The following is a 17,312-nucleotide window of genomic DNA, read 5'->3' on the forward strand; positions in this document are numbered from 1 at the left end:
CTGTTTAGCGGGAAAGTGGCAGCTATGTAGTTATCAGTCTATCACCGGCTTATTTCTGAAAGCGAAAGTAGATCTTGATTTTCCCGATCGAGCCTCGGTGTCACGCACACTTTCACCTGCCGCCATAACTGGCTTTTTGCGTGAAACGTACTCTCGGACGGGGAAAAGGAGAACGAATATTATATCACAATAGCGACCGGCTAAAACGGAGTCATGTACCGCGGCTAGGGTTCAATGAAGCCTGTTTTGGCTTCATCACTCCCTACGCAGATTAATTTATGACCGTTTACCAAATGTTTACTACCTTCAAGGCGCATTTACTACCATTTATGACCTTTACGACCAGAGCGCCGAATTTACGACTTTTTTATGACTTTACTGGACACCCTGTTGGTTACACAAAATGGATGTGTGTCTCTATGATAGGTCAATCGTACTATACAATGTATGAAAAGATATAATCTAAACATGCAATGATCCACAGATGGTCCATTGGAGTAGAGAAAATAAAGTGTGTTGCGACAGAAAACTGTGCAAAGCCACATCTGTGGGTGCTGATCACCTTGCAAGTGACTTTATTGAATCTGGCTTCCCAATTTATGTATTCGATTTTAAAAATGAGTTCTGTTGTGAATTTTAACACTTACAGTACCGTCGGCAGGCCCGTAATTTCCGCTCAGTACCCGTCTCGACCAGGCACACTAAACAACATAAGGAACTTCTCCACGGAAGTAATTATCAAGGCAAATCACTCTATGTGATAGCTGAATCATTAATGTCACGTTGTGAATTTTTTTGGGAACATTTCTTGTGCTGTGATGGCTTTTTTTTGGTGCATTTTTTGTTCTACCATGGCTTCAGCGTTCCCAGATCGCTATGCCTCCTATTCAGGCAAAGAGCTTAGTGACTGTAGTGACAATGGGTCTTATCTTGACAAATTTGTTTGAGGTAGAGCCTGACAGTGACATAGACAGATTCATCGTGTTTCTTCGTGTGTTAGATCTAATGGTGACGCAGGACCGTCAACGGGTAGTGTTGGTAGGTCCAGGCCTATGGGTGATAGAAATTTAGGTGGGCGTGTCTACCCTCTCCATACAGAATGGGAGTTTTATCCTGATGTCTATATGTGGCAAAAAAGGTTTTTCTACAAAGTACATTTCTTAATACATCTTGAAAATTTCAAGTAATTCTGTGAATGACTTTTGTTTCAATGAATTTTTTTGTAACTTACCCTAATTATTTTGTTGGCTTCTAAATCGGTGCAGTACTCAAGGGTTTTTCACTATGACCCTGCGGTACTGTGTTAAAGAATAAAAAAAACCAGGGATCTGCATTAAGGCATAAATTACAAGGAATTACCAAAAGAGACCATACTATGGATATTCTACCCTTGAAAACACTGACTTACATTTTGGTCCAGGGCATCAGCAATCATTTCAATAGACTTTGCTTTGGCTGTGGCTTTTGCGACCAATGCTTCTGCTTCACCTGATAGAAATCCATACAATGAATGTTGTAGAGGTGAGAAAACAAAAATTATACTAAACTACGCCCCCATGGCACTGTCAATAACATTTTTTAGAAGGAAACAAAATATTAACTGAATAATGTCTATACAGAGTAGAGAAAAAACAATTAAAAAATTTATGTCCATATTTTGCTACCTGCTGAAAATTTTGGAAAATGCATTTTGAAATGTTCATTCCACTCGTCTCGATTGTTTGTTTTAGTAGAGATTTTACGGCACTCGCAACTGCATAAGGTCATATTAGCGCCAGAAGATTAGAGGTGTTACAAGAAAGTAACAAACACAAAAAAGAAGGAGGGGAGATAAGGACGATAGATGTTTATTAGGATAGAAGCAAACCACACCACAGCACCCGCCAACCACCCACTCCACTCGTCTCAAAAAAAGTAAATATAACATTAAAACAAGAATATAATTCATTATTATACTAAACTTACCCTGAGCCTGATTGACTTGTTCAGCTTTCACAGCTTCGGAATTCAAAATTCTTGCTCGTTTTCTTCCTTCTGCAACATTAATTTCTGCTTCACGACTACCTGAAATTAAAATTTTTTTTTTAAAAAAAGGTAACCATAGATCAGTCTGCAAGATTTCTTTTTTTTTTTTCCATGCTAAGAAGATATAATGGAAAGGGATTTCTTGGGATCTTGGGAGTACCTTTCTCAATCTCAAAGCCTTTTTCTTTTGGGAGTCAGGACATCAAATAGCAGATAAGCTGTACTGTTCATAACATTTTCAAACACCAAAAGGGGGACACTCAAAGGCAACACTTTTATTTTTCAATGTTTGGCTGCAAATGAAAAGGAAGGCTAAACTTACTGCATACTAGCATACAATGCTGACAGAATTCTGGAACCGGAGAAACTGCCGTGTTTGTGTGAATTTTTTTCCGTTTTTCAAAAACTAAGACTAAGAAAAAGAGCTGCTGTGTCATCGTCGACCAGATGTCTTCTTTATTACTGTAAAATTTCAGATCCCTTTGTGCAGTAGATTTTATGCACCCACTAAAAATTACCACCCATCCAACAATAAAAGGGGTCAGAAACTGAACAAGCTCACAAATTGGAATGTGGAAGGTGATGTGATTGGCTGCCTAGAGCTAAATAGGTCATAAATAATCCATTGCAGGTTGTCCCTTGAGGCTTGCCACTTTGTTAAGTTGCAGAGGGGGAAAACGGAGAACAGCGCTGATTCTTTTATGATCAAAGTTATATCCTTTCTGTTAGAGCTGGATCCTGCTCGCCAAATCTGAGAGTGGCGATTCGCGATTCAGTCGGCTTCAAAGAATAGCGAGTACACGAGCGCTCGCGGAACTCCGGCGGAACACTGACTGAAACGGAACATTGTCATATCAATGCCACTCGGCGAGGGCGAGTCCCACTCTTGTTGTCCCACCACCATCTCCGCCCCACACCCTTCGTTGCGCAGCTCTATCTACTGACCTCAATTAGCGACCACATAAATTCACCCCCCCCCCCCCAAACTCCATGATTCGCTAAATCAATGGCTCTATAAAATTACTTCTGTCTATAGGTTGGACCCCGTTCATTTTGTTTTAATAGGGGGGTTGGACTATACCATCTTTTGTAAAATTAGGGGAGCCATACTTCGTTAACTAAGTGTTCCGTTCTGTCCTTGGGCTCGCGACTGGACTCGGCAGAAGGTTACAAACAAGCTGCAAGGTGGTGACAGCGACAGGAGAGTGAATCGGAAGGCGATACTGTTCCGCTGAAGTGAATCGCGAATCACGTTCCACAGGCAAGAGTGGCAATTCAGTTCCGTTCTCGAGCTCGCGACCCAGCTCTACTTTCTGTAACAGGTTGTGTAAATTCAATTAATTTCTGCCCATTATGTTCAAAATAAGACTAAATTAGTTTTTTAGCAAAGATGTGTTGAAGCCTTATAAAGTTTTGTAAAATTTGAACCTGTCTCTCATGCCTGTGTCCCCCTATCGTAGCAGTTCAAGTGATGTCGCACAATTAACTCTTTCCGGACGCATCACCGATATATCGACGCCAGTCCACACCCCTTGCGGACGTATCACCAATATATCGGCTGTGATATGGGGCCTCAGTTTTGTTTCGTTTTAACACGATCCGTCATTTATAATTACTTTTTATTGCTTCTAATGCATACTTATGTTCAAAATTAATCCTTGTTTTATATTGGGATGTATTCCTCATTCAATTTCCTTCAATTTGATATATCATATGTTACGTTTGGAGTGATGGTTATGCTTCTATGAACTTATTTTCTACACCACCTGCATAGCCAAATTGAGCCACAGGTTAATTATTTCTACACCCCAAAAAAGCTACGTCCGGAAAGAGTTAAACAAGTTTCCCGCAAATATTAGCCTTAAAGATCCAAAGTAATAAAGACATTGAAAAATTGATAGTAGAACTAGATTCTGCACATAAAGTCACATAGAGATGGCAAGTTTCATTCATTTACTCAAATTCATTCCTGACTAACTGACAGTTTTCAGTCAAAAGACATCATGAATCGTCCCACTTTTTAGTGATACTTTTATATATTAAAGTCCCCCCAAATTTTGCAACAGAAAATCCCAACAACTTTTTAATTTATCAATGTACTTTTTCAGATTAAAAAACCATAGTTCTTAAAGTTTACCCCCTCCTCTTTCATTTAAGCTTGTTTTAAAGTAATTTGAACAAGAATTAAGATTTTTCATTGTCATCACAAATAGCGCATCATCTTTCTTATATCTAAAACAGTCACAAACAGTCCACAGTAATTCTTCTATCACACATTTCACAGCAATTTAGAAAAGACTGCATTCTTGTTTACAGCACTTGAAAAACAGTGTTCTCTCCTCCTCCTTTGATTTTTTGTTTTGTGGTGACGCTTTGATTTTGATGTGCGAAAGGAAACAATGTAGCTCAATTAGAAGGAAGAGCACTATACTCTCATAAAATACACCAGGTTGAGAGCAAAAAATAATCCAGGAAAGACTAGAAATACTAAGACTTCAATTCAATTAAAACCCTAGACTTTAATAGGTGGGATACATTTGCCTACCAGAGGCCAGCCCAGTGCCTTCTTATTCTCAATTAAATTGACAGCATTCCTGCTGCATGTCACATTATTAAAAAATCAACAGGTATCTTTCAGGTAACACAGGAACTTTCTTGCTCATGATCACAAACTAGCACCTACATATAAATAAAACAGGACTCAAACCTTCTGACTCTAACACTGCGGCTCTTTTCTTCCTCTCTGCCTCCACCTGCATCTGCATAGCCTCTTGTACTTTACTTGGTAACGTCATATCACCTGGGGAACAATAACACTGCCGTAAGCTGACAAAAACACCTTTTTTTATTCACAACAATTGCGAGATAAATAGGCTTTTTGTCAACCTAACCATTTAAAAATAGCATTCTTCCGAAATTTGAATTCTAATTGATTAAAAAACTAATCAGTTTCACTTTGATTTTTTCACACAAGTAAGGTAACCGATCCGGCTTTGGATTTAGCAAATAAAAAAGTGTGGCGCCAAAATGAAAAAAAAAGGTGTACTGACAGCTTACGGTAGTAACTAATACAACCTGCATCTTTGTTAAACTGAGTGCCCATTAAAAATGCTAATACTGTACTCAACCAATATCAACTAAAAAAAAATAAACACACAGCCATGGACAAATTTGAATTAGGTGTAGCCATTTTTCAGACCGTAACGCACTAAGCTGCACTTGAATATCAAAGTCATACATTCTGACAGCCTTTTCTAGAAAGAAGATTGGAAAAATCTTCGCCACATTGAACAATAAATATTCAAATAGCATCATTCACATGTGTCACAATGAGGTGGAATCAGACGCTCGTCAATTTTTGAGCATGATGAGTTATTGGTATTATATGAAAGCTTATTCATTTGCCTTGCTTTCACAACAAAAAAAAACCCATGCATCTTCAATAAAAGTTGAGATATTTGCGATCAAAGAAGACAGGGTCGCTGAACTTCAGGGGTAAAATGATAATTTCAAAGGCTGAGAGTCCTTGAAAACCATAAAATTATATATTTTGTGCCTTAAATCAACTTTTTTTCCAGTAGAATTCACATGGAAATATGTTTACATATGGACACGAAAGGTGTTGAGCCACTTTTCCGATCCAGCGGCCATTTGGGTTCTAGCCCTTCGGTCTGATGTGTTGAGCCAAAAAAACCCAAAAAACGATAAAAATTGCCAAACTGGCGGGAAAATACCCGTTTCTTCGATTTCAGTATTTTGACGGGCACATGATTTCACCACAGTGCTTCACATATGATTTTGGAAGAATCGAGAATTTACTTACGAATCTCATATCTCATGCATTTGATTCCCCAGGCATGGGCGGCAGTATTGATAGAATCTGAAGAAAAAAAAGAATTAGTTGCCATGAGTTTTGTCACAACTGAAGTATATTTGATCTAGTAAGCGAAACACTTACGGAAGTCAAGTTGAGAGTAAAAAGATGAAGTACTGGCTGATCTGAGATCATCTTGCGAGGCTTTCAGTCAAGAAATCTTCGCTTGAAGTAAAGGGATTATTTATCCTACATTTTAATTATATGCTAGGAGAAGGCTTGCTTGAATTTTTTTAACAAGTACCATTTTTATAGCAGATGGCCGGTAAACTATGGTGTTTGGCAGGTAAACTATGGTGTTTACCTTGTATGCACAATACCTTTCAAAGAAAACAAACTAAATTCAAAAACTCACCAACGATAGCAATGTTTAGAGATTCTCTCTCCCTGAACACTGTGTCCAGAGCAATCTTGCCAATCTCAGACCTCATGGTGGTCTGTGCCAGTTGGGTGATGGCATACTCTGGGTCTTCAACACCATAGGACGCCTAGAAGAGGATGACATCAAATGACACTGAGGCTGTGATTATATAAAAACTAAAACAACACAACGATGCAAGGTTTGCACTTTTCACTACAACAAACAGGTCTTATAGAGGAGTTTATAACGGCAACGGAGCATAATCCTGTACAAAGCAAAGCAGATCTGTAACGACAGGCTGGCCCAAAAAGGACGAGAGTCCAAAGTTCAACAGACTAAACTCTAGAGACAATAGAAGCATTTTTAAAAATCTAATGATGTCCAACAATTGGGTGAGAATGATGAATTTAACTTTGAAATAAAGTTCAAAGATGCATCATAGCATCAATTTGTCTTATAATAAAACATACAGCACTTTAGTTTAGATGTACAAAAAAAAAAAAAAAAGAAAACAACGCAAAAAACATAGATACCTTAAATGGATCAACTACCCTCAAGTATAACACAGCATCCATAGTCAAGGTGACATTGTCTGGGGAAATACAAAGACACGTATAGAATTGTATTCTGTCAAAGGGTAGCTGGTTCTTGATGTCTGAACTATTTCTACTATGTCAGTAATATCAACTTACCTTTGTTGAGAGAGAGCCCAACATAATAACCATCATCAAAATCATCCAATGAATACTTAAAAGCATGCATTAATCACCAGTAAAAATTACCAACCAAAGACCAAATCTGATTTAAAAAGTAAAACACCAAACAATTTATAGTTTAACCTTATGCGACACACAAAGTGCAAACACAAGTATCAACATCATGCAGAATGAATGAGAAGCTGTTCAATTTATTTTCCTTATCAGTTATCATTATTGTTGTCATAAGCTGCTACATAACGTTTCACATTTCAAATTATCATTTCAGATGATTTCTAGAAAGGGAAGAAACTTTCCAGGATAATCAACACGGAACTATACACACATTTATAAATTTGAATCTTTAAAGGAGTTATCATTACCCAGAGTAATGGCTGCCTGGTGTGGTACATCTATCGCAATTTCCTTTAAGCTTTGGACATACTTTATGGAGTCGATGATAGGCAATATAATGTTGAAACCCTGTAAAAAACAAAAAACAATAACAAACAAACAAAAGATACATGCTTGCAAATAACAATTTTATCATTTCTTTCAAAACTGCGCAATTTGAAAAATAACTCTATTACTTTTCTAAAAAGAGCCAGGAAAACATGACCATTAATACTAAAAGAAACCACAGCTTTCTTTTCAGTGATTCTTCAGTATCCTTCACATTCAAGCCCATCCGCCCTGCGAATGAAAGTAATTTGTGTATGCCCCTCGATACATTCAAGAGGCAGGTTGCTTCCACCATAAGTCCATCAGAAAGACTGAGAAGCTTGATAAAACAACAAACGTGAATTAAACTCGTGTCTTTTGCTTTCAACAGTGAAGATTCCTACTAGTGACACAGGAACAAAAACTATTATGACATTCAGAGCTTAAAATTTTAAACAATTACAGATAATGCAATTTTAGAAAAAGCAAAATTACCATTCTTCAGCTGAAATATACAAGAGCCTACAAGTAAATTGAAAATACAATAAAAAAGTTTTAATAAATCATTATTAAAGAAAATTACAAATAAAACCTAATTTTTCCCTTTTGTTTCATTCCCTCAACCCTGAAGTTTCACACACACCGGTTCCAAAATCTGTTTGTACTTTCCAAATCTTTCAATAACCCAGGCTTCTTGTTGAGGTACAAATAAAATCACAGTGTTGATGGGAAGTCGAGACCTGTGTCGCACATTCTGTTTTGCTTGATTCAGTGAAGCCTGTAAGGAAAAATATAAACACACATGAAATAATACTATATGAAAACAGACAAAGGAGAAAAATAAATCTTGAGGCAGAAGCAGTAAATCAAGTTTGAAGGAAACAACAAGAAAGATCTGTTCATGTATGAAACAAAGTTAGTTTTGAATATTATGTCAGAATCATTCACAGTAACCGGGCATGTAGTCTCAGTATCTCTGTACACGTTAACCGGGTACAGTAGTCTCCGCCTAAACGCACGCCATACAAAAGCACGCTCTGCTCAAACGCACGCTTTCGTCATCTGACAGGTTTTTTTACTATATAATTTAGACGTACAAACGCACGGTCACTCCCTCTATACACATGCTCCGATCCGCGAAACACACCGACAAGTTAAGCTTGGCAAGGGGAAATGTTTATCATACCAGTAGACCTGTAGAACTGGTGAAGTGGATGCGTGTGTTTGCCTGAGTATCAACGATCTCAATTCAATGAACCAGAAATCACACACTACACCGTACTTCACGCTCTCTTTTTTTTACTTTTTGGCCTAGCAGCCTGAGCCTATGGCACATCACTTTCGGAGTCTCTCCGCACCATCTTCCTCTGCCGCCTGCCCCACCTCATTCATCACTGGACTGATAAATCACAACGCCACACCGCCGACTGCCTGTTTGGAGCCCGTCATCCAACCCCCTTCCCCTAACTAGAGCTCGCTCGCTCGATCTCTCCTACTGTATCCAAGTTCTGGACTTTCCTTGCCCCGTTAAATCAAGCATGAATAATTGAGTACAACATAGAAAAAGGGGGATTCCGGTGAAGTCCCACTACTGCAGGTGCCGCTATAGTCATGTTCTACTGTATGAGGAATGTTTAAGTAGTAAAAAAAAATAGGCTTACAAATGCTTAACTTTGAAGGTCATCTTTGACCTTGCCCGTGACCATGGGGTCAGATGGAGTAGTAGTGCATCTAGATCTACACAAGGTGTCTATGACTATGAACTTGGATAGAGGAAAAAACGGAACTGAAATGGCCATTGTCAAGCAACATGGCCGCACACAAAGCAGACATCGGAGAATGTCGGAGTTCGCACAGTGCACGCACACACAACATGGCGAGTCACACAACACGATATTTCTGTCTAGAAAATGAGGGTGGACCTTCCTGTTACTGCGGTTACCGTGTATGTGGACTCTGAGACTATGTGCCCGGTTACCGTGTACATAGACACCCCCTCCTTTATATAAATAAAAAATACAGTCAAACCTGTGTAAACCTCCACCCATTTTCAAGGAGAAAAGTGGCCATATAACACAGGTGGCCGTCTTAGGCAGGACTGATCAAAAGGAAGAAAGCAAACCATTCTCTTCTGAGGTCCAAACCAGGGGATGATCTCAGGCTTAGGGCTGCCTAAGGCGAATTTAGATTAAAAGGGTTTTTACTTTCTTTTGAAAATGGAGGATAAAGGGGTGTAGTAGGGTTTTGCTGCTGCTGTTGCTGTTTTGTTGGTTTGTTTTTTGGTTAGCTTATTTTAGTTGCAAACTTTGTGCAAAGATAAAATAGACAAATGTAAGACGATGAAGACCGAGTACCATGGTAAAACAAGCACACAGGTCATTACCACTCAGAGAATGAAAGACACTTCTGTCGCAAATTCGCGTCAACGTCAATTGTTACTTTGTTAGAGATTAGGTAAACAAAACAGTGACCAGTCATCTCACATGCGAATTGTGCATGAGTTGTGGGCGGGGCTTATAGGTTATGACGGATCACACGTTTCCCTCACCAGCAGTTGAAAATTTATTGTTGCCCATTGGTCAAATTAGGTGTAAACATTCATCGGAGGGACAAATTACAACGACAGGTAAATGGACTATGACTCATGACGCCCGTCCACAGCATTAAAGGCTGATTCAAAATTTATGACAAAGCATCAGGCAATGAGTGACCACACCTGGCCATCTGAGGCAGGTAAATTTGACCGTGGGTTGATAAAATAAGGTGGCCGCTGCCGCGATGGACAGGAGCCCGTTTTACACAGTTAAATTATTTATAGAAAATACGCAAATACGCAAGAGGGGAAATGGAAAGTGTCTGTTTGAACAGGTGGCCATATTATACAGGTGGCCATCATGGCAGGTTCGACTTTGTATATCAGGTACTACTTAAGAATGTGGGCCCCGTTAAACGATGACTACAAAGTGTGGGTTTTGGCTCCACCGACGATTATTTCCGGCACCAAACAATTACTTTTTGACGCGTGTGCCTATATGGAAAGATATCAAACCTAATTGCAAAACATCAAATTATAGTCAAATTCAGGGGGCATGCCCTCCTGACCCCCCCCCCCCCCCCCCCCCAAAGTTTTTGTTGGGTGAAATATGTTATTAAACAAGTGAAATTCTACTGCTTATTTTGTAGGCTACTGAAAAATAACAGCACATCTCTCGCTCTCGTTGGGATCAAACATCGATACTGAATATTTAAGTCAATATTGATATCCAGTACTCTGGGTGCACGGGACCTACATTCTTAAGTAGTACCTATACATTTTCAAACATGCTAGCAAACCACCCAAGTGATGTAGTGTCAGACATTGCAAAAATGAGAAGGACAGAGAACAACATTTGAGAAGGAAGGCTGCCGGTATTGGTACAATAGTGCGTACAACTCTAACTAGTTATTAGTACAATTGTACCAATAACCACACAGTCATTCGTACAATTATTCAAATTTTGGAGGTTGTTGATATGAATACCAGTCATTTCGTCACACCAGTGCAGTGAAGACGTCACAGTAATCTCGTCACACCCTAAATCCACAAGGTTGAATGGAGACGATAATTTCGTAGCACACTTGCAAACATCAAACACGCATTCAACCATTGTAATGGCAATCGCAAATCACGATTTTTGGGAGAGGGTTGGGGCTGTGCGAGTCGTTGTGCCTACCTGATCAGCTACACCGTTCATAAATACGTATTGACAATATGAAAATCTATCAAGTCAGATCAACAAAGTTTTTAGGTATTTGATGAAAGGTGTGATTGGCAAGACCATATATTATTAGCTCTGTTAAAAATAAATTAGCTAATAGAAGCGTACGGTACTTACTGCGATTTTGCAAAAAGCTAGATCCTAACTTTCAGACATAAAGCTTTAATTAACTCTTTACCAGACATTGATTTTGACTTATGAATTTAAATAATAATGTTCAACTATGGAACAGTTTGGACGAAGATTTAATTTACATTAATAATTTATATAACTTCAAAAAAAGCTTTAGGCTGATCCTCCCCAACGCTACTAGCATTATAACAATTTTGGAGAGATAGGCCTATAATATAAGTGAAGTTATTTCATCACACATAATTGGGGTGTGACGAGATGACCATGTGACGAAATGTAGCAATGACCAGGAAAAACCTTTTTTTCCCCAGAAAGTGTTTGCAAATAGGTGCATTTTGTAGCTTTATCTTCACAGAGCATGGAACTTTTTTGAATTTTTGAAATCCATCAATAAACAAAAAAGTTATGAATTTTTTAATCAATTAATTTTTGGTACACTATGAAAAAAACATAAAATATGGGACTTTCTTTGGTGAGTTTTGAGACAATATTCGTCATAACTCGTTCATTTCTCGGAGTATATTTAAAAGAAACTTGGCAACCCAGTACATTTTCTAGTGCAAAATCTAGTCCTGCTTTCAGATTTTCCATAGCTATCCTATTTTTTGAGTTATGAAGACGTTTATAGGTAAAAATGTGGCGGTTTTCGGTGCGTTTTGAGACAATATTTATCATAGCTCGCCTATTTCTTGGAAAATGTCAATGAAACTTGGCAGTCTAGTAGGCCTACATTTTTTAATGCAGAATCTAGTCATGCTGTGAGATTTTTAATATCTGTCATACTTTTTGAGTTGTAAAGACATTAACAGGTAAAAAAGTGGCGTTCTTTCCAGATTTACAAAGATTCAGTCATACGTTCTCCCAGAGTCATGACATTTGAATGAAACTTGGCAACATAAAAGGTTCCTCCTTGCCAAGCAATGCTCTGGATCAATTTGTCACAAAAATGTAAGTAGAGAGCTGGATTTATTAGTCTAATAAATCCAGTTCTTTACTAGTAAAAGCAGGCATACTTTGTTATAGATAGTTTACAAGTCATGGGAATATTTAGCATGTGTAGGCTACAACTCGTACAATAAATGTAACATATTTACACCCCCCCCTTCTCTCTCTCTCTCTCACGCGCACACATACACACACATGCACGCGTGCGCACTCACGTGTGAACGATAACAATGTATAAACAGGACTATCTTCCCAGACTGGACTAAATAAGTACCACACTCTTTAATAACAATCTTAATGCCTCACTTTTCCAAACAGAGCACACAGGACGAGTCCAAGTGTGTGCTTTCCCAAGAGGGGGAATAGGCTTTCATAACGCAAACACGATGCCATACCACTTCTCAAGATGTTTGCTTTTCTGTTTCTATTCTTCTGTCATGCAATCAAGCAAATAAAAATGACTACATCTATTGTATTGTGACTAAAATGCAACAAAAACGCAAGTTATCAAGGCCCCCGTTTAGTTTTCAAGTATCCCCCCCCCCCTTTCCGGTTCACATAAGCGGGGCCTCGTTTGTAGCGCCCAAGGCGACCGATGGCTGATGACGTTACTCAGTGGAAATTTCCCAGCCTCCGGTCGTTCACCCAGCACGCGCAAATGGCAATGCCGCTTTTTCCCTTAGTTACTCCCACATTTTTAAAGATTACGCGAAAACCGCTAAACACAGAAGCATGAAATTTTAAGGGAATAAAGAAAAATGGTGTACAACGTATCAGTCAGTTTGACAAATCACAGCTCCGAAAAATCTTCAAAGCGCACCACATCAACCACTTTCGCAAACGTTTTCGACTACTTCTTGGATGGGTACAAAGTTGTCAAACTGCATACTACGAAATTGACCTCTTTTCTGATTGGCTGCCAAGTTTCATTCATATCCATTTACGAAAAGCGGTGTGAGAGTGAGTTGAAGACAACAACCTTTGCATTTGTGCGTCCCACGAAACACCCCCGCTGCGGGGGCCAAAAATCGGCAGAACAAAACACACTCGGTGGGCATTGCTACGAAATGACTGGCTACCGTTGATAAGCCTAGATCCAGTCGGTTCTCCTCTAAGTTGAGCATTAATATTAATTTAACTTTAACCAGGCCTAACTTGGTAGGCCCAAAAGGAAAAGTATACTTTTATAAGAATATAAGTAGACCTAGATCTATAATATGACTATTATGTTTCTCTTTGCTCGCCATCGTGAGAGTGGTCAGTGAACCTGTGCATGCGCATCACATTGCGAGTACCTGTCAGGGTCACCAAGTTCTTTCAAAGTCTGTGAGCTGCGAATAAAGGGTTCCGGAATGGGGGGATTATTGATTTTTTTAAAGGTACAGTCAGGGGAGGGGTGGGGATGAAGGCAACACCGGATGACAAAAACTGAACTTGGGGTTCTGGACTGCCCAGTTACTGTGTACGTGATACTGAGACTACACTCCATTTGAGAATAGGTAGCCTACTGCTGAAAGAGGGCTGATCTCCATCAAATTCTGTTACACAAAATAAAATGACTAGATCTAGATCTAGATTCTATTTCTAATCGAAGAGGCTAGCCTTAGACTGCCAGTCTAGCCGTACTTAGATCTAGGTTTTGCCCTATCGACTCAAACCTGTTGAATACACAGGTCTCATTAGATCTAGATCTAGTAATTATTCAGGTTCAAATACATGCAAGTCAGTAAGGCACCTTTTGGTTTTGTCTGAATACATTTTGATTTATATTTTAGGACTTTAGGCATTGCAAACAAAAAAATTCATTTACATTTCAGTCATCATTATTAAGTACGGCTAGCCTGCCATTCTAGCCGTACTTATCTTAGGGCCTATTAACATTAGAAAACAAGTCTCATAAGTCATTAGTAATTATTTAGGTATGTGCACTGTCAGTAAGGCACCTGGTTTCGCCTCAAATACAAATACTTTAGGTACTGCAAACTAAAAATTTACATTTACAATTCAGTAGGCCTATTTTTTGGGGTCAGTCAAGCCATCATAAGTACGGCTAGCCCAGCTGTCCAGCCGTACTTAACCCTGGAAGCACGCATGCCCTATATAAAGGGCGAGAGCCAGGCTACCCAGGAAGCGCGCACGCCCTATATATAGGGCTGACCTACTTCGACCGGGAAGCGCACAGGCCCTCTATAAAGGGCATAGACGCTAACCCTTTTCAATGGAAAATTCCAGTTGTTCCTTATATGGAATTGACGTAGTCAATTACAGGCCAAAGTTATAAATAGTGACCAATGACTTTGCAAGTTATCTTGACCTCGTAGAACGTCTCTTGGCCGAGATATCGATCGATAAAGTGACGCGGTCCTGCTGAGCGACTACACGCTATGTGTTATCACTTATTTCACTGTGCTGATGTACTAATTGTTGAGTCTATCGCGTTCTGGGCTTTGTTTGTATTTATTTGATCGCCGATCATTTTTGAATGGCTCATTCTATCAGCTTAAAGAAAATATATATGCTTTTAAATGCTTTTTATCATCTGTTGAGCCGTAAATGGTCATTTTTCAGTAGCAAGTACACATTTCGGATATCTCAGCTGATTCCCCCTACCAAACCCCCATGTTTACAACTGATCGGCCGTGGCGGCGGGGCATTCTTGGCGGGTTACTTCCGGTGAAACGCTGAGCGCTTCTAGGGTAAAGTATGGCTAGACTACTAGATCTAGAGATATAGTAGACCTGCATGTGAGCCTCAACCAGATTGTCTGAAAATTTTGAGCAACCCCCCCCCCCCCCGTAACTTTAGAGCTTTTAAATTGTGGGTGTCATAAAAGGAAGGATTTCCGAGTAACGAGCGACCACCCGTACAAACACAATAAAGAAGAGACCTAACCCTAACCCAAACCCTATCGGCCTACCCCTAGGCCTAACCCAAAAAAGAACCTGCAACGGCCCTCGTGTAAAAAGGCCAGCACAAGTCAAAAAAAAAAAAAAAAAGAAAATAAGCACACTCCAAAACAAACAAGGAGCATTTATAATTTATAATAAAAATAATATGGCCTACATTGCTATAATTTACTATAAAGAGTTTGATACAATAGAATTGGATAAAGATCTCATGAATCCTCCATATAGATCTCAGTGATCTAAATAAATCTAGATCTAGATCTAGATCTAGTAGAACAAGTGAATAGGAATAGATCTAGAATCTAGGCCTTGAACGAGAAATCCGCATCCGATTCCGAAGAGAGGGACTCAGCTGAGTCTAAGGGGCTAGATCTAGATATAGATCTAGATAGATCTTTATTCTAAGTAAATAATTCACGCACCTGAAAAAATGCGTTTTACCAACATTAATATTACAGCACAACCTATAATATGGTTTGACACAATAGAATTGGAATATGAATCCTCCATTGAGGTCTATAATGATCTATATAAATCTCGATCTAGAGTAGAACAAGTGAGTCGGACTTGAAAGAATCCACATGATCTGAACAATCAGTAAACAAACGAAATTCAAAATGGCCGCTCGAGCAAGAAACTGAAAGTAGATAATTTAAGTCGTCGTACTTTTTCGTATTCGTATTTCTACTCAGGTTCCGACAATTATGTCGGAAACGCCGACGTCGGCAGTCGGCGGTGCGCGCGTCGGCGGTCGACACGAAAACGAAAGTGCCGACAAAGCCAACGGGAGAAAAAAGGGTCGCTGGCACACGGCCAGGCCTCGCACTTCGAACATTGACTAATACAGGTGGGCCTAGCCATAGCATCGGCCGGTTCGCGGGTCGGGGTCGCAATTGTCGGATTTCAGACGATTGTCGGCAAACATGCAGGTCTAATATAGTCTAGCCGTCATTAAGTACGGCTAGCCTCTTCCATTTCTAATTTGAAGTAATTGAAAGTCCCAATAGAAACCACATCATGAACAGCAAGATCAATAATATTGGCGATGGCGAAATCTTTTCATCATGTGTCAGTGTCAGTGTCCTTGAACGGTGAAGAGGGGCCTAACAACTAAGTAAGTAGGTCTACTGATAGATGCGAGTTAAATGAGGGCTGTCAAGGGCATTTCCTTATTTAACCACAGATCTTTTCCGAGGCTAGGGTGGGGTTCCTTAATGTCATAGAATAGATCTAAAAGGCCAATATGTATGCATGTAGGAAATATTTTTAACGAACTGTCTGACCGGTCAACATGATGAAGCCAGGCAGAAGAATTTCATCAGAAGATGGGAAGGAGTGAGAGCGAGGAGACATCGGTCATTAAATTAGTCAAATTTGGCCTTCGTGCGCGAGATGAAATAACAGGAAATGCTCAAAAGAAGATGGTGCAATGAATATCAGACCACAATGTTCCGACTGACAAAAGATACCTGTAAAAGACTTCGAATTGGACGGCCTGCGACTGAGCGTAACATCGTGAGTTGTGACTCCAAGACAATATCACTTTCATAAGCTCAGGCATTGGAGATTGAACTTGTAACGAATGGGGTCCTTCAATGAAAAGTATCGATACACCTGTATTTGCCCATTCTTTAGAAAGTTGTCAGCATTTGTCCTTCAAGTTTTTCCGTTGGAAACAATTTCTAAACAGATTGTAGTGCCAGAAAGTATGTTCGTGATGTAAGTGAACGAATGCCTAGAGTTAAAAGTAAAATAAATTTGATACTAATTTCACATGCAAAGTACGATCTTTGATAGTATCGGCAAGGGGAATTGCGATGCTAGTAATCTTCTGGGCCGTAGGGACAGGAAAGCTGTAGGAAGCATAATAGTACCAGCAGTAGCAGTTAAAAACTATAATATTTGTATGCATTTGTGAAAGTCCAAAATATTATGGTACCTGAACCTATAACAGAAAATCGAAGGAAGAACCTCTGTTTCACTTGCAGTCTTAGCACACACACACACAGACACACAGACACACACACACACACACACACACACACACACACACACACATACACACACACACACACACACACACACACACACACACACACACACACACATTCTTTTCTCTGTATCTCTCACGAGCACCCTGGCCCGCCGGCCCGCCTGCGCGCACGCACTCACACG

At 39.5% G+C, this 17,312-nt stretch overlaps 1 protein-coding gene across 1 annotated transcript in view; it reads right to left on the bottom strand.

The window, feature by feature from the left end:
* Positions 1-16,723, bottom strand: part of LOC101863632 (stomatin-like protein 2, mitochondrial) — a 23,662-nt gene extending 6,939 nt beyond the window's left edge. The window contains exons 1-9 of the mRNA XM_005089579.3: positions 16,607-16,723; positions 8,040-8,174; positions 7,339-7,438; positions 6,794-6,852; positions 6,255-6,387; positions 5,849-5,905; positions 4,733-4,825; positions 1,966-2,064; positions 1,409-1,488 (exon numbers count right to left, since the gene is read on the bottom strand). Of these exons, the coding sequence (XP_005089636.1) occupies positions 1,409-1,488; positions 1,966-2,064; positions 4,733-4,825; positions 5,849-5,905; positions 6,255-6,387; positions 6,794-6,852; positions 7,339-7,438; positions 8,040-8,174; positions 16,607-16,651 (801 nt within the window). The 5' untranslated portion in view covers positions 16,652-16,723. The remainder of the gene's footprint in view (positions 1-1,408; positions 1,489-1,965; positions 2,065-4,732; positions 4,826-5,848; positions 5,906-6,254; positions 6,388-6,793; positions 6,853-7,338; positions 7,439-8,039; positions 8,175-16,606) is intronic.
* Positions 16,724-17,312: the final 589 nt, after the last annotated feature.

This window comes from Aplysia californica, unplaced genomic scaffold, assembly GCF_000002075.1.
Source record: "Aplysia californica isolate F4 #8 unplaced genomic scaffold, AplCal3.0 scaffold00007, whole genome shotgun sequence".
NCBI lineage: Eukaryota > Metazoa > Mollusca > Gastropoda > Aplysiida > Aplysiidae > Aplysia > Aplysia californica.